Raw genomic sequence first — 21,996 nt, 5'->3', positions numbered from 1 at the left:
AGTGCCAGGACAGATGTGACAGGGCCAGTACATAGATGAAAGGGACAGTGTAGTGGGGCTAGGACAGAATAAGACAGAGGGGACAGGCGCAGGATAGAGGTGACAGGTCCAGGATAGAACAAAGGGGGCAGGAGAGATGCATGACACAGGACCAGGACAGAGAGAGGACAGGGGTGACAGGGTCATGACAGAACAAAGTGGGCAGAAGAGAGGGGTGTCAGGTACAGGACAGAGGTGACAGTGCCAAGATAGAGGTGACCGGGACAAGAAAGATGTGACAGGGCCAGGACAGAGGGAACAGGGACAGGACAGGGGTGATAGGGGCTGGACCAGGACAGAGCTACCAAGAGAGAACCGAAGGGATAGGAGAGAGGGTTAACAGGGTCTGGACAGTGGTGACAGGGACAGGACAGCAGTGGCAGGGATTGGACAGAGGGGACAGGGCTAGGGACAGGGATTCACAGAATGAAAGAATCGGCAGAGAGAGATGACAGGGCTAGCAGCACAGAGGTGACAGGGACAGGAGAGAGGGGAAACAGGGCCAGCACAGAGGTGACAGGGTCCGGATAGGGATGGCAGGGACTGGACAACGGGGACAGCGACAGATCAGAAGGGCCAGCAGAGAGAGATGACAGAGCCAGCACAGGGGTGACAGGGACAGGAGAGAGGGGAGACAGGGCCAGGACAGAGGTGGCAGGGATGGGACAGGACAGGGGTGACAGGGCCAGGCTCAGTAAATAGACCCTGTGAGTGTACTGAGCGGTAACAGCAGTGAGTGTTCTGGGCAGTTACCTGACACTGTCTCACAGTACTGTACCTAGCGACAGGACACTTAGATGCTTCCCAGTCTGGCACCCTGCACTGTCCCCCATTCCATACCTCTGCCTCTCTGCTCCCCATTAATTCAATCATCGCTCCCCACACTGCTATCTCATTTACAAGCAGCTGGATCCTGGTTGGTCACAGCAGCAGCAGAGGCCGGGAGCCAGGAGGGGGCGGAGCATTCAGGCAGGCAGCTGCAGTGCTTTCCAGATCAGCTGCAGCGGTGTGACAAGGAGCTGGTGCACCCCACTGCTGGCAGTGCTGCAGCTAGCGGTGGTGGTGGCGGGGAAGCCGAGCTGTGTCATGATGGTGTGTCACGGCCCGTAACTAGGCCCTGGGCTGTACACACACTGCCAGCCTCTGCTGCTCGCCACTCAGCAGCTTCTCTATTAACAGCAGGAAGGGCACGGAACTGCCGTGGACAATGGAGAAAGTGCCCCATTCAGGGCTGGAGCCTGGTGGCAACTGACTCGGGTTGTATCCAGCAGTTCCACCCCTGCTCCCAGTAGACATCCACTGGTGCACTGTCTATTTCAGGGTGCTTTGTCCATAGCTCATATTCTTATGTTATCACTTATTGTCCTATTTTCATAATTCTTCTTATCACAACATTGTGATTCATTCAAATTAATATTATTATTATTATTAATAATAATAATAATAATAATAATTATTATTATAAATTAACTAAATTTAAATTAAATTAATATAACTAAACGCTCCACACTTGAATAGCGAACCTTCTGCATTTCTTAGATTTCCTTCAGCAACAGAAGAACTTTATCCTAATTTGAAAATAATTTTAACAGATGATTAGCGAACCTTCTCCATGTCGAATATAACTTTGAGGAACAGAAGAAATTAATCCTAATTTGAAAATCATTTTTAACAGATAATTAGCGAACCTTCTCCATGTTGAATATAACTTTGAGCAACAGAAGAACATAATCCTAATTTAAAAATAACTTTGAACAGATGATTAGCGAACCTTCTCCATGTCGAATATATCTTTGAGGAACAAAGGAACTTAATACTAATTTAAAAATATTTTTTAACAAATGATTAGTGAACCTTCCCCATGTCTAATACATCGTTGAGGAACAGAAGAACTTGATCCTAATTTTAGAATTATTTTAACAGATGATTGCAGCATTTAAAAATATATTGTTTACTGCCACGTGTTTGCTGCCCACTCCTGTCACTTAGCTTAGTCATCCAGCTACCTAGGTGCAACCTTTTGGCCTAAACTGGATAAAAACAATATTGTGAGCTGTGAGGTGTTCACAATAGACTGGAAATTAGTGAAAATTAATGTTTGAATGTTATAGAGGTTAATAATACTGTAGGAACAAAAACACCTCAAAATTCTGTTATTTTAGCTGTTTTAATAAAAAAAAAATTAAATCCAGATCCGAAACCAAAACCCGCAGATCCAAAACATGCAGGAGATAAAAATCCAAACACAAAACACAAAACCTAAAAAATGGCCTGGCGCACGCCCCTAGTTTCAAGTAATTAGGACGTTTAGTTTGTATGCTATCTACTGCATGTGATGAAAGAGAGGGGGTGCATATAATGAAATAGATAAATATTTTGCAAACATGTAATTTCAATCTTATTAATAAATGAAGAATTAAAAAGCATTATGAAATGAATAGGTTTTATTTTAACATACATCAAAAACTCTAGTACAACAGAACATTTTTCAAAACATTATTAAAACATTGAAAGCTTATTATTGCAAACATTTCATAGAGAAAATGTTGAAGGTGCAATTGTCACATACAATATTGCATTCAATGTAAGTATTTCAAAGTCACCTGCAATAAAAGAAGGACTTATAAATACACTGTAAATATGACATTTCGGCTAATACTGCTTAAGTGCAAGAAGTTGGACTTTATGGCCTGATTCAGAGATGGGCGCACACCCGATTTATATGCAGTTAAGCGATTATCGTCCAACAGCACATCCATCTAAATCGCACTGCGCATCTTTTGCAATGGACTTGTACGCAGAGAGGATTTATTTACCAAGTGACTGACAGCCAGGGATCGTGTAGGGGCTGTTACGGGGAGTGGTGGCACAAACGCAGGCATGTTGTGACTGTTTTTGGGCGCGTGTCTCAGACTGCGACAATGCAGCTGCAATGACTACCGGCTCTTACTACCTACGGCAATACTGCGCAGCCTTAGGGCTACTTAGAACTTCCATAATCATTGGTTGCTATGGGCAACATCTCCACTTCTGTAAAGCTGCACTTTAGGAGTACAGGATCTACATCCCAAGATTTCAAATTTGCCAAAGCACTTTAGTAAGTTACCCCGTGGTATGACTTTTTCTAGATACCAAGATTTTGAGATGTGCACTGGAATAGAAAATCATTTACCTGATGGAGACTAATGAAATGTGCACATATAACACATTAGACAATTTTACTTTAATCAGTATTTGTAAAATCCTGCTAAAAAACAAACAGACTACCCGACCAGCAAAATTACTTATTTTATCCCTTCACATTTTTGTTGTAGACTTAAAACGATAATAAATAGGTCATGACAAACAGCGAAAGTCAAGATTAACCTTTAATCAAATCTTTGCATCTATTACAATTATGTTTTGCAAAGTGAAGATTTGCATCATACCGTGGTACAAATAAGTCCATCATATTCTTGTGCTTTATATACAAACATTAAAACTGATCATCTCCGTCATAAAACTACAATTACACTCTCCTTAAATATTTTTGAAAACAAAATATGTGTTCACCTGAAAGGGACAGTAAAAAATGCCGAAACATACAAAATAACTGTGTGCTAGTAAAGCCAGGTTGGTAGGCTAATGTATTGTGTCAGTAAATCTTGCTACAACAGAGAAACAGTGTCTCAGTCATTTTAATCGTCAGTACTGAAGAAGCAAAACAACAGAAAATATTTTACTGTTAAATAATAATTTAAGACGTTCTAAACACAATATGTGTTCAAAAAGTTATATACAGAAAATCTTTTTAATTAGTTTGCCAACAGTCAACGTTTCCACAAAATAAATAACCAGCTTTACTGTTTGCTTTTCTTATTCATAGTATAACATCTGTACAAATTATTATCTGTAGAGTACAGAACTCCCCAAACTTTCTACACTGTACATAAAATGTTACCAGGCACTGTGTCATCCAGCAACTAAATAACTTGTGATTCACCTTAGTCAGCAAAGAGGTGTAGACTATATTTGTACTACTGAGAAACACAAGTACTGTATGTGCTTACAGACCATATATTTATATTCATTATTGCTATTACAGTAAGGTTTACATATGACAGCACCATTTAATGCAAGATTGGCAAATTGTTTATGTATATCTGTATGCAACACAACTATCTAAACTTTATTTAGCATCTTCTCGAAGAACACACAGTATGTACATAGATGCCCTTCTGGAACGAGAAGAAGGCTTTACATTTTAAAACCTCTCAAGGATAGAAAGTTTTACATTCATATTTTATGCTCTTATTGTCATCTCTAGTAAACAGAGGTAATATTTACAGACAAGTTTAGGTAACCTTTTTTTCTGTATATTGATACAATTATTAGTTTATTACCTGAAATAAATTACACTTGTTTTTATATTGCCATGTTAAACTGCATTGTCCCTACTGATGTACTAATCAATGGTATGTAAAGATGTTAGGTTTTCTTGTCCACTGAACCGAAATACCACTCTCTGAATTTTCTCAGCTGGGCTGAAGCTGTTTGAGATTCCTCTTGAAGTCTTATGTTATATTGGCGCAAATGATGCACTTCAGCCTGTAACATTGCCTTGTCTTCTTTTTCCTAAAATACACAAATAGCACAATGGAAGTAACAATGGATTTCAACTAGAAAATATCATATATCAATGTGCTTTAATATACTATGGACCAGTGGTGTATCTATTATGGGTGCAGAGTATGTGGAGCACACGGACCCATGAATCAGGGTGGGCTCACAACGCACAACCAGAATAGACTCCTACTGTTTTCTGGCTGCCAGTGGCGTCATCTAAGGTAAGACAGCACTGGCTATGATATAGCAAAGATTATTGCACTGTGCAGAGCCGTAACTAGACGTTTTGGTGCCTTGTTCCAGAAAGAAACCCCCCACACATTTATTGGGGCAATTTGGCATACTGCAGATGATTGTACCAAAGAAGGTTCTCCAGCTGCCGATTCTGACCAAAACGTGATTAGAATCGCAAGATCAGTGTGTTCAACAAGTTACATTTCAGCAATCAATTGGAGCTAAAGCTTGCTAGTGTATGGAGACAATCAGCTGATTTGTAGACCATTACTAGTACTAAACTATTAAAAATGACCACTTTCATGATTTACAGATCCAATCACTCAATGAAAAAATATAATTGAAAAGTATCTGTGCTGTATGGGCGCAGTTTGAAGGGTTGGGGAATCTAAATGGGGGGGGAGAGGAATCACAGAATCTGTGGATTTTTTTTTGAGGGGGTGACTGCTGATGTATGGGCCCCTTAAGATATACTGACATACTCTCCATTGACAAACTTACCAATGTCAATGCTTCAAACACCATTTTGTACAAACTAGTAAAACTATTTTTTCAAGACCTAAGGATAATTGCTTTTTTGCATAACTCAACTCCACCTCTCCCAACAACATTTATTGCCAATTATTTATAGTCAGCTGTGATTTTATACTGCACCAGACCTCTCACAACCAGGGGTTAAAGTGAGGAGGAACATGGTGGAACTGAGTTCTACCACCTGTAATGGTAGAGGGAACTAGTTCCACCACCTCCATTGCCCTGCACACTAATTCCAACAGAAAAACCCTCCCCATCGTGGCGATAGTGTTACTGATGAGCTACAGCCACCTCCCCATTCCTCAGGTCCTGGTGGCTCCACGGTCCTCCTCCATTTACAGCCCATCCCTCCTGGCACTCATACGCTGTATTTTTTGGACAGCATTCATCCCCTCCTCAGGTCCCAGTGGTTTCCTTTTCCGGCACAGTGTATGTAAGGTCATGCTGTCACCGCTGCTGAAGTGAAGAGGAGCAATGAAGAGGAGCAGGCTCTGTGCATCTTGAAGACAAGATGAGAGGCGACTGGAGGGACAAGAGTGATTGGGAAGCTTCTGAAGGGATACAGGGCATGTAGCTGCTTGAGGGACATAGGCGGTGAGCTGCTGGAGTGACAGAGGCAGAGATGTGTATAAGGGGCACCACTGTGGGCATTATGTGTATAAGTGGCACTACTGTGATCATTTTGTGTAAGGGGCACTACTATTGACGGCATTATATATAAGGGGCACTACTACTGTGGGAATTGGTTGTAAGGGGCACTACAGTGTGGCATAACGTGCATAAAGTGTACCAAGGGCACTACTGGGTGAAGTAGGGCACTAATTTATAGTTTGCAGGGAGGTGCCGAAAACACTGGCTCTTGCCCTGGCTCCATTGTGTGTGTGTGGGAAAGGGGGGGGGGGGGGTGTAAGGGTTGTAGGTGGTGGGGAAAATGAGTTCCACCACCTCTCCAGGACCACTTTAAGCCCTGCTCATAACTATCGTCACCCGGCATCTACCTGCAACACCAATATTTTTTCTCTCTCAGGACAATAACTGGGGATGAAGTTACATCACTTCTTCTCTATTAGCTCAGTAGTGTCTCAAAGGTTTTCAAATTCAACACGGAAAAGATTGAACTGTCTATATTACATACATGAAAATACTGCTTTATACATCTTCAGTTAATAACAACTACATTCTATCTACTTCTTCTACCTTCAACTCCATTATTGCTAACATAAAGAAAATCTGAAAATCATGCCACCTCCGCTTGCACAGCATCTCTAAAATACATCCTTTACTCACACAAAATGCTAGCAATAAGCTTATCCATGCTATTACTTACTGAACACAAGATTACTGCAAGTTCCATATAAAGTAGGCATGTCTAGACAGCATTCAGGATCTCCAAAGCTAAATCAGTCCCATGTCACAATGTGTTTCCTGCCAACTACAACCCATGGGAGTGTTTGAGAACTTATGAATGCTGCATTTGTCACTGTTCAGGTAATTCTCTTTGACATCTTTTTATTAATGCATGTCAGCAATAAGTAAATAGATATATGAAAACGGTATCAGAGTACATCAATGTAAGGTGATACAATACAATGAGCTTGGCCTGAAAACAGAAGCATAAAGCTGAATCATATCAATCTTAACAAGAAATGAAGGAATACATACGCTGACCGGCGGTCGGGATGCCATCGGTCCGAGTCATCGCAATGTTGAGAATCCTGACAGGGGTACGGAGAGTATACTTACCCTCTCCCCCAACCCCCAGGTGGTGTCTAATTTTAATCCCTCCTCCCCGCAGCCTAACCCTAACTTCCCTCCCATAGCCTAACCTTAACACCCCCCCACCCCCAACCCCAGTGCCTTAACCTATAGATGGACACTCCAGCAGGGCTATCAGGGCACTCCTGGACCTCACCTATAGTGGTGAATGGGGGTATTGGTTGGTTTGGTATGCAGGAGCCGGGCAGCATGGGTGTCAGGAGGCGGGCGCAGTGCCGGCAAACCCTGCCTCTCTTTTTACTGAGGTCCGTTGTAAGTGGCTAGCGCACAGTGATGTAAGTGCCCCAGAGGCAACGTAGAAGGTCAGGGACCCTGGTCCCCCTTCAGAACTAGAGCCCGGCAGTGACTGACTCCATTGTCTCCGGTACTTCCTCCACTGCTCCAAGTACTATAAATTTCATGCACACAAATAGAGAGAACTGTCGTCGTCTTTGATATTCTGGTATCCAGTCTAATATGCAATACATTATTTAGAGTCTGTTCTAGTATGCTGAGCTTTACATGGATTTCAGTCTAGTAAAGATTGTCTTATCTGGCACCAAGCTATACATGATCATGCCAGAATTTGTTTAAAGGCACAGAGGCTAGGCTTATGTTTAACAAGTTATAACAACATACAGAACTCCAATATGGTATAAATAAAAATCCTATGATTGCAGGGGCAACATGTTTCTCACTTTTGGCGGGATGTATTAACATACATCGCCGCCCCTCGCCGGTTACCGCAGCGATGTTGATCGCATATGTACTAACATATGCGATCAACATCGCGATGCGGTGACGGAGGCCCCCCGCGATACCTGTTAGGTGGTCTGCGGGGGGTCTCCGTCACCTCCCCGGGGTCCCCACACTGGCTAGATGCCGGGAAGCAGCAGCAGGCTGCCCCCGGCACCTCCTCCTCCCCCCTGCAGCCGGAAGTACGTCCGGCTGCGTTGCTAGGGGGAGGAGGACACTACCTTCCGGGTCCAGGGCAGCCTGGAGGAAGGTAAGCCAGGGGGAAGGGGGGTCGGCGTCTGCGGCGGGGGTCGACGGTGTCGGCGGGTTGCGGCGGTCGGCGAAAAGAAGCCCATAGGCTTCTATAGGGTTTCGCCATCCAGAGATGGCGAAACCCTGGACGCCGAAAACGCTGCGGTAGGGTCTTAGTAAATATGAAAATGCGGTAAAACCCCCGTTTTCGGGGGTTTTACCGCATTTTTGCTTTAGTACATCCCGCCCTTTGTGGTAGATGTATGATCCTCTGATATTGGGGAGAAGTGGTATCAGAGCACGTTATGTGCACTGATACCGCTTCTCCCCAATGTATGACTCTGGTGGTGTGCACTGTATGACAGGGTTGCTATGCTTTTGACTGTGGCGGCTGCCAGGCTCCTGGCTGCATATGAGATCTCGCGATAGTAGCAAGATCTCGCACATGCACACTGCAGCCGGCCGGGGAAGAGACACAGCGCATCAGCACTAGGCTGATGCACTGTGTAATCAGGCAGGGATCACCGGAGGGGAGAGTTTTCACTTCCCGGCTTCAGCAGACAATAAGTTAATACAGCTGTCGGTGTAGCTTTCTGCGTCACCTTGGTAATGAGGCAAAGCAGGAAGTGCTACAGTGGCACGATCTGTGCCTCTATAATACATCTCCCCCTTTGTACTGTATGTCATTGTTTTCATTATTTTGTATATAATTTATTGCTTACCTATAATAAACATATGGATTAAATTGATAATTGATCTAGTTAAGATTTACATTTAGTAATACAGGTTGAGTATCCCTTATCCAAAATGCTTGGGACCAGAGGTATTTTGGATATCGGATTTTTCCGTATTTTGGAATAATTGCATACCATAATGAGATATCATGGTGATGGGACCTAAATCTAAGCACAGAATGCATTTATGTTACATATACACCTTATACACACAGCCTGAAGGTAATTTTAGCCAATATTTTTTATAACTTTGTGCATTAAACAAAGTGTGTCTACATTCACACAATTCATTTATGTTTCATTTACACCTTGTACACACAGTCTGAAGGTCATTTAATACAATATTTTTAATAACTGTGTGTATTAAACAAAGTTTGTGTACATTGAGCCATCAAAAAACAGAAGTTTCACTATCTCACTCTCACTCAAAAAAGTCCGTATTTCGGAATATTCCGTATTTCGGATATTTGGATATGGGATACTCAACCTGTATTTAAGAATGGGATATCTGGAGGTCAGGGTGGGGGTGGCCTAGGCTTGGTTTACGGGAAATTACAGCAATGGAGAAGGTAGGAGTACTGGGCAGCATGGATAAAGTGTTAATAGAGGCCTGTACATTGTGACCACTCTAATATCCAGCACCTTCTCTAATATGCAGAGCTATGAATGAGTAATACTCCCTAGGACAGGGGTGGGGAACCTTTTTTCTACCGAGGGCCATTTGGATATTTCTAAAATCCTTCGGGGGCCATACAAAAATTCTCAACTTAAAAAATTATCCTGCCCCCCCAGTAGGTCTGCCCCTTAGAGGTACTGTGTGTGCGCGCCGGAGGCCCGCACGCGCCAAAAAATTGGGTGTGGCCAGTTAAAATGGGACGTGATACACATATGCCCCCAATAGTGCGGTGCCAGATCCACAATTGCCCCCACAGTGCCAGGTATACAAATGCCCCTCACAGTGCCAGGTATACAGATGTCCCCACTGTGCCAGGTATACAGATGCCCCCACAGTGCCAGGTATACAAATGCCCCTCACAGTGCCAGGTATACAGATGCCCCCACAGTGCCAGGTATACAGATGTCCCCACTGTGCCAGGTATACAGATGCCCCCACAGTGCCAGGTATACAGATGTCCCCACAGTGCCAGGTATACAGATGCCCCCACATTGCCAGGTCCCCACAGTGCCAGGTATACAGATGTCCCCATAGTGCCAGGTATACAGATGCCCCCCTCCCCTCCGTGCTGCTTACCTTGCTCCTTTCGGCGGGACACGGAGGAGAGCGCGGCTATGTTGGGCGGCGGCGGCATGTAGGACTTGAAACCAGCCGCCGGTTCGAGAGCCAATCAGAGCTCGCGGACCGGCAGCCGCGGCTCCTGATTGGCTGCCGGTCCGCGAGCTCTGATTGGCTCACATACCGCCGGCTGGTTTGAAGTACTACACGCCGCCGCTCCCACCCAGCAGCCGCGCTCTCCTCCCTGTTCTGACAGCTGAGACACGCTGCCGCCAGGCTGAGCGGCAGCGTGTCTCACTGACACAAGCTGGTGTGCCGGTCCAAACGGCTTCCGGCCCGCGGGCCGGAGGTTCCCCACCCCTGCCCTAGGATAACAACCGATTTCCACCAGCTCAGGTCTTGTATAAAATTCAATTCCTTCCGCAAACTTGAATGTTATGACAAGGACCACCCTTGAAAATATACCCTCACCACCCCTTTATCTCATTATATAAATGGCATTCCCCAAAATACAGCACTGTTTCTGCTCTGTTCCACAAAGTGGATCACAATGGTGTACCTACTCTGTAGTAGGAAGCATAAAAGCCTTCCCTTCCTGAGGAAACTCTTGTTCCTCAGCAAAGGCAGCCAACTTGCTCTGTAAACCTAGGTTTCTCCCTAAATGAAACCAATGAACACTCAACAATTGTGGGTCCAAACCTGTTTTCCACTGTGTCATTTGGAGCCTTGCAGTCTATTTGGAATAATATGCACAGCTTTATGTGGTGCACACTCTAATATTCAAAGCTATACCTGGTTCCCTCTCAATATAGAAAGTCTGCTCTGATGATCAGTCTAAAATTCAGAGCATTCTTTGTTGCTCAGTGTAATATGTATAAAGCAGGATGACCTGGTAAAACTATGTCTCTGATACAGAGCTTCGGAATGTTACCTAGCTATATGGCAATCTCTGAAATAGTTACTGCTACTGGAGCATCTCCGGGGTGTAAGAAGATTTACTTTCAATTCCAATTTAAGAAGCTTTCTCTTGGAACTAGCCTCCTAATCCAATGTAGCAGAGACACCCAGCACTCAATGTCTCCCTGTTTTACTGGGAACCATGCCAAATTGTCTTTCATATGGCTGGTTGAGGAATTTTTGGGGAAGAGGCGCATGCTTTAGCATTGTTTTATTTATGTATCTATTTATGTATGTACTATATGTATGTATGTATGTATGTATGTATGTATGTATGTACCAGTTTCATATGCATTTCAACTTTCATAAACGTATTGATCTAGTGAAATGAGAGCTCCATGCCGCTTGAACTGACAATACATTTTCAAACACATGTGAACGTCAAGTGATTAGAAACTGAATGTCAGTTACATATCAAACACTTATTGGATGCACATGTAATGAGTATTACATATGCATAAACTTGGGTTTTCGAGATGCATACACAGTTCCAGTAGATAAGGGACCCTTCTCAGTAGTTTTATTGGCATTATAACACTCACCAGATCTCAAACCAACAGAGCACCTATAGGATGTAATGGAACTGGGGGATCAGTACGAGATACCGCCGGATGGGATCCCGGCAGTTGGAATACTGACACCGGGATCCCGACCGGCACAATCTCGAAAGGGGGGCGAGCACAGCGTAGCCCCTTGCGAGCACGGTGCCTTGCTACGCTCGGCACACTAATTTATTCTCCCTCTGTGGGTGTCGTGGACACCCACAGAGGGAGAATATGTCGGAGATGTGCCGCTCGGGATCCTGGTGTCAGTATTTCGTCCGCCGGGATCTTGACCGCATCCCGGAACTGGAAATTTGCAGCATGGTATACAGCTGACAATATGCCACAAATAATTAAGACATTTCTGAGGAACATGCAGTACTAGACATGCATATCTAATATGGGTATTAACAGTGAAAAAGACTTATGACCAGAGGCAGAACTCTGGGAGGCAACGGAGTCATCTGCTGCCGGGCTCCTGCTCTGAAGAGGGGCACCTCTTCTCCCATCCTGTGACTCCATTGAATTAAGTTTATTGATAGCTGTCGCCAGGGCTTTAAGTGGTCCTGGTGAGGTGGTGGAACTCACGGAGGAGGACCATGGAGGCACCAGGACCTGAGGAAGGAGTAGGTGGCTGCAGCTCATCAGTAACACTAGTGCCACCTGTATCATCGATTTACGCAGATAATGGGGTGGGCTTTTCTGTTGGAATTACTGTGCAGGGCAATGGAGATGGTGGAACTAGTTCCCCCTACCATTACAGGTGGTGGAACTCAGTTCCACCTCGTTCCCCCCCACTTTAACCCCTGGCTGTCGCTGTCTTTTCAGTGGCCAACTTCCTCACTGGTCCCTGCAGCTTACACATCACACCCTCTTTATTATACTGAATATACACATTTTACAAGTATCACACCCAGGATTAGAAACCACAACCTATTACACTGGAAGCAGACACCTTACTGATGAAGCTGTTTGCTCCTGTATAGGAAATATGAGAATTTTAACTATATGAAGATACTTCTCTGACAATTACACCTGACTTCATATAGTTAGAATTCTCATGCTTCCTGCACAGGCGTAAATAGCTCCATCAGTAAAGTGTCTGCTGTCAGTGTAACAGGTCATGGGTTCTAATCCTGGGTATGACTGTAAGAAATGTGTGATTTAAAATAAAAGACAATGAAATGTCTAATGTATAAATACAGTATATAATTTTTTTTCCAGAACACTCCATATACACACACACACACACACACACACACACACACACACACACACACACACACACACACACACACACACACACACACACTCAAACATACACAATATATATATATATATATATATATATATAAACAAACAAGCAATGCTGTACACCTTGACAAAGGGACCTGCGTGTCCCGAAACGTTGGTTTAAGATGGTGTTGTGAATACACTTTTCTATTTTTGATTAAGACGCTGAGTGCCGCTTCTTCTTCCTTGTTTGTTTATCCACTGCTGCTGAGAGGGCACCGGCGCATTTTTGATTATTGAAAACGGAGTGCCGATCCACGTCCATTCCCTATATATATATATATATATATATATATATATATATATATATATATACACGCACACATACATACATATACTGTATTTATCTTAATATGGGAAATAGGGGGGGCACCAATATCTATCTTGCCTCCAGGCAACTGTGATGAACTTACGCCACTGCTTATGACAGCCCAGTTCAAAAGTTCACAACTATAGGAAGACAAAAGTTTAGTATATAAGGTTAAGTGCCACACTTTGCATAATACTCCATCCAGATTGCAGGGTTAAGAAGTGGTTGGTGGGTTGTATTATGCAGTCATGTTGGTTTGGGGTTGAAGGGTTGAGCCTAGGAAGAGGACATATTTAATATTTGTGTGCACTATGTAGATGGGTAGCAAATAGATAGAATAAGGTTATGCAGGTGGTTCAGGAATTTGATAAGCTTGCTTAAAGAGATGAGATTTCAGAGAACACTTCAATGTTTGGAAAGCCTGTTATGCGGTGGAGGGCATTCCATAGAGTTAGTGCAGCCCTAAAAAAGTCCTTTAACCATGAATGGGATCAGAGTGTAGTGGAGATACGTAAATTTAAAGAGGAGGGCTCAGTTGGGAGGCAAATATCTAAAATAGCAAAAACAGAGACCAACTCTGAATGACCCCCATAGTCTTAGGGGTATATTCAATTGAAGTCGGATCCATTCCTACATACATTTGTCGGAATGGATCCGACCTGGGCTATACAATGTCATCTCAATTCGGTTTTACAAAAGTCGAATTGAGATGTGGTAGCTGAGACAGGGGAGAGCCACAGGAAGACGGGGGAGAGCAGCGCTACAGCAGCGGCTATGCGCTGCTCTCCCCCATCTGCCCGCGGCTCTCCCCCGTCTCCCCTCCCCCGTCTCCCCTCCCCCGTCTCTCTGCCTCTCCCCGTCCCTCCTCCTCTCCCCATCCCTGCACCACAGCCGCAGCTCACGGCAGTGTCCACCTGGCTCCAGCAAGCAAGGTCTCGCTTGCTGGAACCGGGTGGACGTTGCTGTGAGCGGCGGCTGTGACATCCTCCGGCGCTGCTCTCTGTCTGCCCGCGGCTCTCCCGGTCTCTGCTCCCGCATCTCACTTCGACTTTTTTTGAAGTCGAATTGAGATGGTCGAAAAGGGGGCCGCCCCGTTTTCGACACAAGCACGTGGATTAGCAGCTATTCCGCTTATCCACGTGCTTTTCTACAAGTCGAATTCCTCGACTTGCCAAATAATTTGGGGTTAGATTGAATAGGTCGGAACCCCTTCCGACCGAAAAAAGTCGAAAACTGCCGTCTTTTCGACAGACGGCAGCTTTCGACTTCAATTGAATATACCCCTTAAAGTGTGCGGCCTTCTTAAAACATAATAAAGACATTTGTTTTTAGATGTACAGTAAATGTGCTTACTTTGAGCAGGTCTGTTTGCAGCTTTCTCAGAATCACTTCCAGCTTGTTTACTTTGCCTGTGAGTGTGGATGGGGTGCTCTGTCTGGAACATATACATTACAGAAACAAAAGGAAAAAAGTATTTACTGACAATTGTTGTGCTATATTTTTGCCCAGTGAAATGTGTACATCCTTCAATTAAAATATTTTAACCCAGTTTGGTTCCAGAAATTAGGACCCTGTTTATCAAGGACTTCATTGCCATTGGATTTACAGAAACAAGGTTCTGCATGTTTTTTTTTTTTTTTTAATCAACAGTAAGTATATCTATTTATGAATGGTCAGGAGACAGCTACAGATGGGTCCATGTTTATCTTGGCTTTTAATAGGATTAACTGAGCCAGGTCAGTCAGATTTAGGGGGTAATTCAGAGTTGATCGCAGCAGCAAATTTGTTAGCAGTTGGGCAAAACCATGGCCCTCATTCCGAGTTGTTCGCTCGCTAGCTGCTTTTAGCAGCATTGCACACGCTAAGCCGCCGCCCTCTGGGAGTGAATCTCAGCTTAGCAGAATTGCGAACGAAAGATTAGCAGAATTGTGAATAGAAATTTCTTAGCAGTTTCTGAGTAGCTCGAGACTTACTCCTACACTGCGATCAGTTCAGTGCTTGTCGTTCCTGGTTTGACGTCACACACACGCCCAGCGTTCGGCCAGACACTCCCCCGTTTCTTCAGACACTCCCGCGTTTTTCCCAGAAACGCCAGCGTTTTTTCGCACACTCCCATAAAACGGCCAGTTTCCGCCCAGAAACACCCACTTCCTGTCAATCACACTACGATCACCAGAACGATGAAAAATCCTCGTTATGCCGTGAGTAAAATACCTAACTTTTGTGTAAAATAACTAAGCGCATGCGCTCTGCGAACCTTGCGCATGCGCAGTAAGCGACTAATCGCAGTATAGCGAAAATCAGCAACGAGCGAACAACTCGGAATGACCCCCCATGTGCACTGCAGGTGGGGCAGATATAACATTTGCAGAGAGAGTTAGATTTGGGTGGGTTATTTTGTTTCTGTGCAGGGTAAATACTGTCTGCTTTATTTTTACACTGCAATTTAGATTTCAGATTGAACACACCCCACCCAAATCTAACTCTCTCTGCACATGTTTTATCTGCCCCCCCTTGCAGTGCACATGGTTTTGCCCAAATGCTAACAAATTTGCTGCTGCAATCAACTCTGATTACCCCCTTAATCCCCTGCTGTAATTACTTAATCCCGTGATGTATTGTTCTCTGTATTGTATTGCAGCTGAGAACAATAGATGAAGGGCTTATGTTAATAAACCATGGTGTGCCTAGGCGCAGCAAAGAAGTTAAGATAAATGTGGACTCATCTGTACTTGTCAGAGCAGCCATCCCTGAATGGGCACATTGGTAAATAGCCTCCATAAAACATTCCTACTGGCAGTGATAGGCAGTGATAAGGAACTTACATTTTTGGAGCTATTTCACAATTATTAATATATAGGCTGCCCACTGGTGATCTCTAGGAAATTTACAGGCATTTAATATCTAGAATTTACATCTACATTTATTTAATATCTATATTTGAAAGAAATGACATGTATTTGCTTATTTTTCACTAAAATTGTAGAAAGCGACAACCATACATCTTTTTTTTAATACTCTCTCTTGCGCAATGCCACTAAACAGGTATCTGTTATGCACAGTACATGCTCCTGTATATATAAGACACATCTACAAGTATTATTTACAGTAACAAGCTGCTATTTTTTCTGCCTTGTGAGTAATGACCAGATAAGTGAAACAGAGTAAACAAAAAATGAGCAATTTTTCAGCCTTTTCTTAATAAGCATACACATGGTGAGATACTGACTATCTACGATTAGGACTTACGATTTTCCCTGAACTCCCCGAAGACCTGAACCACCGATACTGACTGTCTTTACTTGAGATTTTGACTATGTGAGATTTTGACTATACTATGTACTAGACTGTACATAATATAGTCAAGACTGACTTGCCTGCACAGTCTATCATTCCTTGTGTTACCGACCCCATGGGAGCGCGCATCAGTATCTCAAGCTGTGTACACACAGTGCGATATGCGCTAACTTTCCCTACGATTTGGACTATATAGTCAAAATCGTAAGGCTACATCGCACCGTGTGTATGTACCTTTGGACTAATAAAAGCTTCTAGATATTAACAACAATTACATGTTTTTGTCCCAACTGTCTAATCAACAAAGCATTTAATACAGGTTGATGTGTAAAACACAAAACAGACAAATGGAAGACCTTTAGACATGGGCATATCTATAATGGGAGCAGGGTCTGCAGTGCACAATTCACCCCCCAGAGCCATTCACAATACTTACCTCTTCGTTGGCACCGCAGTAGTCACTAAGAAAATGGCATGGGCGCAGTTTTCCCAAAGATCAGAGCATGTGCAGTGCTGAAAAAACTGGGAAAATAGCATGGACCACAGTCTACTGGAGACATGCGCAGTGAGAAAGGAAGGGGCCCGCAGGAAGACTGCACAGGGCCTTCCTCCTCTATTAAACCACTAGAGTCCACTTACATCTAGCTGCCATGACGTGACTTAGTAGTGCTGAGCGTCTTTTTGTGCGACTTTATCCATTAAAATACATCTTATTTGTAAAATGATGCAAATAACGCACACGTAGCTTTTGCTGATTAAACAGTATTCGGCATGCCTATATTTTGTATGCGACTGCGGCTGTATCTGCAGTAGCATTTTGTATACAGATACGGGCACGGTCGGCCATAGAATATAGGCATGCCACATATAATTTTTATCAGCAGAATCTGCGTCTGTGTCTTATCCACATAGTCATGCGAATAAGACACTTTTTCGGCAAGAAAAGATGCCCAATGCTAACAGAGTTGCATAGGACTCACTCACGCCAGGCATCTACTGCAGCGTGGCATAGGCATATTGAGGCAAGATGTATGAGGACACATCTTTAAGTTGGAATACATGCTCAGCAGGCAATAATACATTGCCCAAATTCAGTGGCTGACCTCAGTGCTATTCTAGGGAAAGTATGTCACCAAGATTTAGAGCTATTATTATGGTACTTCAGCACTGTTTCTGTGAGAACCCTAGAGCGAGAGGGTCTTCTGCCAATAACAGCCCGCCCCCCCCCCCCCCCCCGCTGTTCCCTTAGTGCACGACACCCATACCGGTACTTAGGCGGCTGCCTGGTCTTATACCTCTAGCAGTATGTTTAATACAACAGAGATTCAAAAACAGCGCCCCAACTCAAAAGTGCAGCAACAGAAGCTAGGGTGATCCCAACCACCACAAATACTCGAAATAACAACAATGGTAAGCAACTGTGCGCAGCCTCTTGGTATATTATCCCTAAAAGTCTGTGTATAATACCACAGAAATTTATATCAAAATGTTACACTGATTCCATATATTAGGAATTAAAATGTTACAGTCCCAGTCTGATTCGGTCTCAAAAGTGGGCTCCAAATGTCCGGTCTTTTATCTTAATTGTTCAAGTTCTCTCCTTTCTCTCGATAGTAGGTCAGTTTCATATAAACCCCAAAAAATAGAAGAGAAGGAAGATATATAGTGTAATACAGTTTTATTCAATAATTCCACAAAAATAAAAATGCACAGAATTTTGCACAATAAATCCACCAAGGACTAGGCAAGAAAGCGTACCGGATAGATGGGGGTGTCATATAATATCCACCCAAATAAGCATGATAATATCCCACGGGTACCTCCCGATCTTTTCAGGTGCCGTGTTCTCCTCTGGATCTGCAGTATCCAAAAGATGTGGTGCCGGTTTTGCCGCAGTCCCCCAATCAGCAAATAACACCTCCCTTGATAAAGGCTCCCCAGGGAGCAGAAACGCGTTGGTGAGCTGATTGGGGAGACTGCGACAAAACCGGCTCCACATCTTTTGGATACTGCAGATCCAGAGGAGAACACGGCACCTGAAAAGATCGGGAGGTACCCGTGGGATATTATCATGCTTATTTGGGTAGATATTATATGACACCCCTAGTCCTTGGTGGATTTATTGTGCAAAATTCTGTGCATTTTTATTTTTGTGGAATTATTGAATAAAACTGTATTACACTATATATCTTCCTTCTCTTCTATTTTTTGGGGTTTATATGAAACTGACCTACTATTGAGAAAAAGGAGAGAACTTGAACAATTAAGATAAAAGACCGGACATTTGGAGCCCACTTTTGAGACCGAATCAGACTGGGACTGTAACATTTTAATTCCTAATATATGGAATCAGTGTAACATTTTGATATAAATTTCTGTGGTATTATACACAGACTTTTAGGGATTATATACCAAGAGGGTGCGCACAGTTGCTTACCATTGTTGTTATCTCTAGCAGTAGGTGCTCACACAACAGACTGAAGACCCCAGGTAAACAAGATGGAGTATACTGGGAGTGTACAGGAACATGAGAGCACAAAGGATTGTGGGTCAGGAACAGGCTAGGATCTCAGCGTATGGTGAAGAAGTGCAGTGAGATGTAATGCATGCACTTTGAGGTGGATGGTATACACAGTGCAGATGGTATGCAGGCACAACACGGTTGGAGCCTTCGGCAAGCTGAGTACGGGAACTCCGGTGAAGGGTTAACACACTAGGATTGAACGTAGTTTCAGGCAGGACCAGGGGCGGATTTAGGGATGAGGGCACCCCTAGGCACAACAGTAACGGCCGCCCCCTACCTGAATACTTTTATTATTTTTATTGATTGGTTACAGGCACTCATTTGATGATAGCCAATATAATAGAATAACAAAGAAAAAGCCACTACTATGAATTTTTTTATTTTTAATTATGTGTACAGTAGGAAAGCTTACAGGGGAAATATGCGCATGTCCTACCTGTTTACACTCCCTTCAAGATGGCATAGGGTACAGTACAGTGGAAATATTTGCAGTTACTTGTACTTTTTAGGCTGACAGTGCCAACACAAAAATCCAAGTGCCACCCCCAAACAAGTGATGCCTCTAGGCACGTGCCTCAAGCTATAACCGGCACTGGGAGCTGGTCTGACTGGCTTTTAACAACAGACTGTCCAATGGGGAGAGCCAGTATAGCAGTGTCTAGTAATTGCCTAAGTCCGTGCAGCTGCAGCACTGTACGTACCACTACAGCGTCCTGGTTACTTAGCAACCATGGTCCCTGGCGTCCTGGTTGCCTAGGAACCGGCGGGGATCGCTGGGCAGAAGTTCTCTGGTGTCCCATCGCCTAGCAATGACCAGTACCCAGCATGGAGGTGAGCTGAGGAGGCTCGTAACAGCTATTCTACAGACAGTGACTTTTAGCATTTTAAGTCAATTTAAAAAATTTAATTTCACAAGTAATGTTTCAAAATCTCATAACTTTTTAAATTAATTTTAATGTACCCATTAGTTTCAATGGGATTTCCAGTATGTGTGCTACATATAGAAACTCTATTCAAATAAGTGGGCACATTCAAATAAACAGACACATTAAAATCAATGGGGAAAGCACTATCTGACATTTTGACACCTTGGCCCTCATTCCGAGTTGATCGCTCGCTAGCTGCTTTTAGCAGCAGTGCACACGCTAAGCCGCTGCCCTCTGGGAGTGTATCTCAGCTTAGCAGAAGTGCGAAAGAAAGATTAGCAGAATTGCTACTAAATATTTTCTTGCAGTTTCTGAGTAGCTCCAGACCTACTCCTAGAATGCGATCAGTTCGGTCCGTTTAGTTCCTGGTTTGACGTCACAAACACGCCCTGCGTTCGGCCAGCCACTCCCCCGTTTCTCCAGCCACTCCCGTGTTTTTCCCTGACACGCCTGCGTTTTTTAGCACACTCCCGGAAAACGCTCAGTTACCACCCAGAAATGTCCCCTTTCCTGTCAATCACTCACCGATCAGCAGTGCGACTGAAAAGCACCGCACAGACAACAGCAAAACTGCTAAGTTTTTAGTTAAATAACTAAGCGCATGCGCGCTGCGTACTATGAGCATGTGCATTTAGCAACAAATCACAGCATAGCGAAAATCGCCAACGAGCGATCAACTCGGAATGACCACCCTTGCTAGAGTTGAATAGCATATTCCAAATGGCTCCTGATTTTTCCCCCTTATACCTGTATCGCCCCGGCAAAGGTAACCCCCCGCCACCTCCCCTCCCCAAATCAATAGATATTTAGTAGTATAATCAGGCACCCGGAAACACTAAAAATGTATGATAGTTTGGAATACACCCTACAACTCCAGCAGGAACGTTGCATTATTCCTCAACTAGCTCTTTGGCTGGTAAAGGAAAACTGCATTCATGGAGGTTTTCCTACTTCATTTCAATGTACTCATTCATTTTCAGGGGGTTAACCGTGCACATGAAATGGCTCACACATAAGTATAGTACTGTATGTGCCCTATATAAAAAATAGCTTTAATATACAAAAGTGCAGTATGTAGTGAAGGTATTCCTGTTATTCTTCAACCTTATTATCAAATGCAAGTATGTCCAAAGTGACAAACCAAAATTGCTATGTGCATACCAATAAATATTTACAATTCAAATTTCTTAAATCGCCTATGGATAATTTTTAATTTAAATTGACATTTCTTTGTATTGTTTGCTTATAGTTTACATATAAGTGTCAATTCTTATTTCATAGTCAACTTTATAGTACCTGAGGCACAAGGAAAATATAAAAGCATCAAACTGACAAGAAGATGAAAAGTGATGTTGCTAAATATCAACAATAACAATTTCTGAAGCCCCGGGCTGGGCTTTTTCATGTGCTCTAATCATACATTTATTTTCTACTTCACTTTATTTACAACATGGTTCTGGTTCAGACATGCAGACAGAATTTTGTACATTAATGGGCTGTCACATGAAATGAATTAACCATACATGAGATAAATAAACTTACTGCTATGATGCTTCTTCTTGGTAGGGGAAATTATACATAATTAGACTATGGACCTGATTCTGATGTGGAAGTAAAGTAAAAAAACAACAAGTAACTATGGGGTATATTTACTAAGCTTCGTATTTTGGCCGATTTCAGTCAAAATAGAAGTTGACTGATATCGGCCGTGCAAAATTGCAACTTTTTGTTTTTGTAATCGGTAATTTACTAAGTTACCTTGTTTGTCATATTCGTATTTTCCGATGTCGATGTCATTCGTATTTCTGGTGTGTGTTTTCCGGCCGTATGTGTTTGTGTCTGGACGAACATAGATATTTGGATGCATGATTCGTAACTTTCAAGTGCGGCAGTGTTTTGTGGACAGTGCTGCTGTGTTTTTACATCTACTTTCGATTTTGAAGATGATGCATGATTGGTTGTGTAGAATACATGGGAGTGTCAAAGCTCAGCCATATAAATACGCCCCAAACCGTCCGCACCTCA

At 43.4% G+C, this 21,996-nt stretch overlaps 1 protein-coding gene and 1 long non-coding RNA gene across 5 annotated transcripts in view; one reads left to right on the top strand and one right to left on the bottom strand.

The window, feature by feature from the left end:
* LOC134910108 (uncharacterized) overlaps positions 1-21,996 on the top strand; it is a 271,401-nt gene that overhangs the window by 241,498 nt on the left and 7,907 nt on the right. The window lies entirely within an intron of this gene.
* The window catches only part of SIPA1L2 (signal induced proliferation associated 1 like 2), a 795,004-nt gene continuing 776,397 nt past the window's right edge, over positions 3,390-21,996 (bottom strand). For all 4 annotated transcript variants that reach the window (XM_063917772.1, XM_063917771.1, XM_063917769.1 and 1 more), the window contains 2 exons: positions 14,578-14,659; positions 3,390-4,653 (listed from right to left, as the gene is read on the bottom strand). In XM_063917772.1, the coding sequence (XP_063773842.1) occupies positions 4,507-4,653; positions 14,578-14,659 (229 nt within the window). In that variant the 3' untranslated portion in view covers positions 3,390-4,506. The remainder of the gene's footprint in view (positions 4,654-14,577; positions 14,660-21,996) is intronic.

Source organism: Pseudophryne corroboree, chromosome 4 (genome assembly GCF_028390025.1).
Source record: "Pseudophryne corroboree isolate aPseCor3 chromosome 4, aPseCor3.hap2, whole genome shotgun sequence".
In the NCBI taxonomy this organism is placed as follows: domain Eukaryota; kingdom Metazoa; phylum Chordata; class Amphibia; order Anura; family Myobatrachidae; genus Pseudophryne; species Pseudophryne corroboree.
Note: the sequence above shows the minus strand (reverse complement) of the source record. Positions and strands in the feature narration are given on the sequence as shown.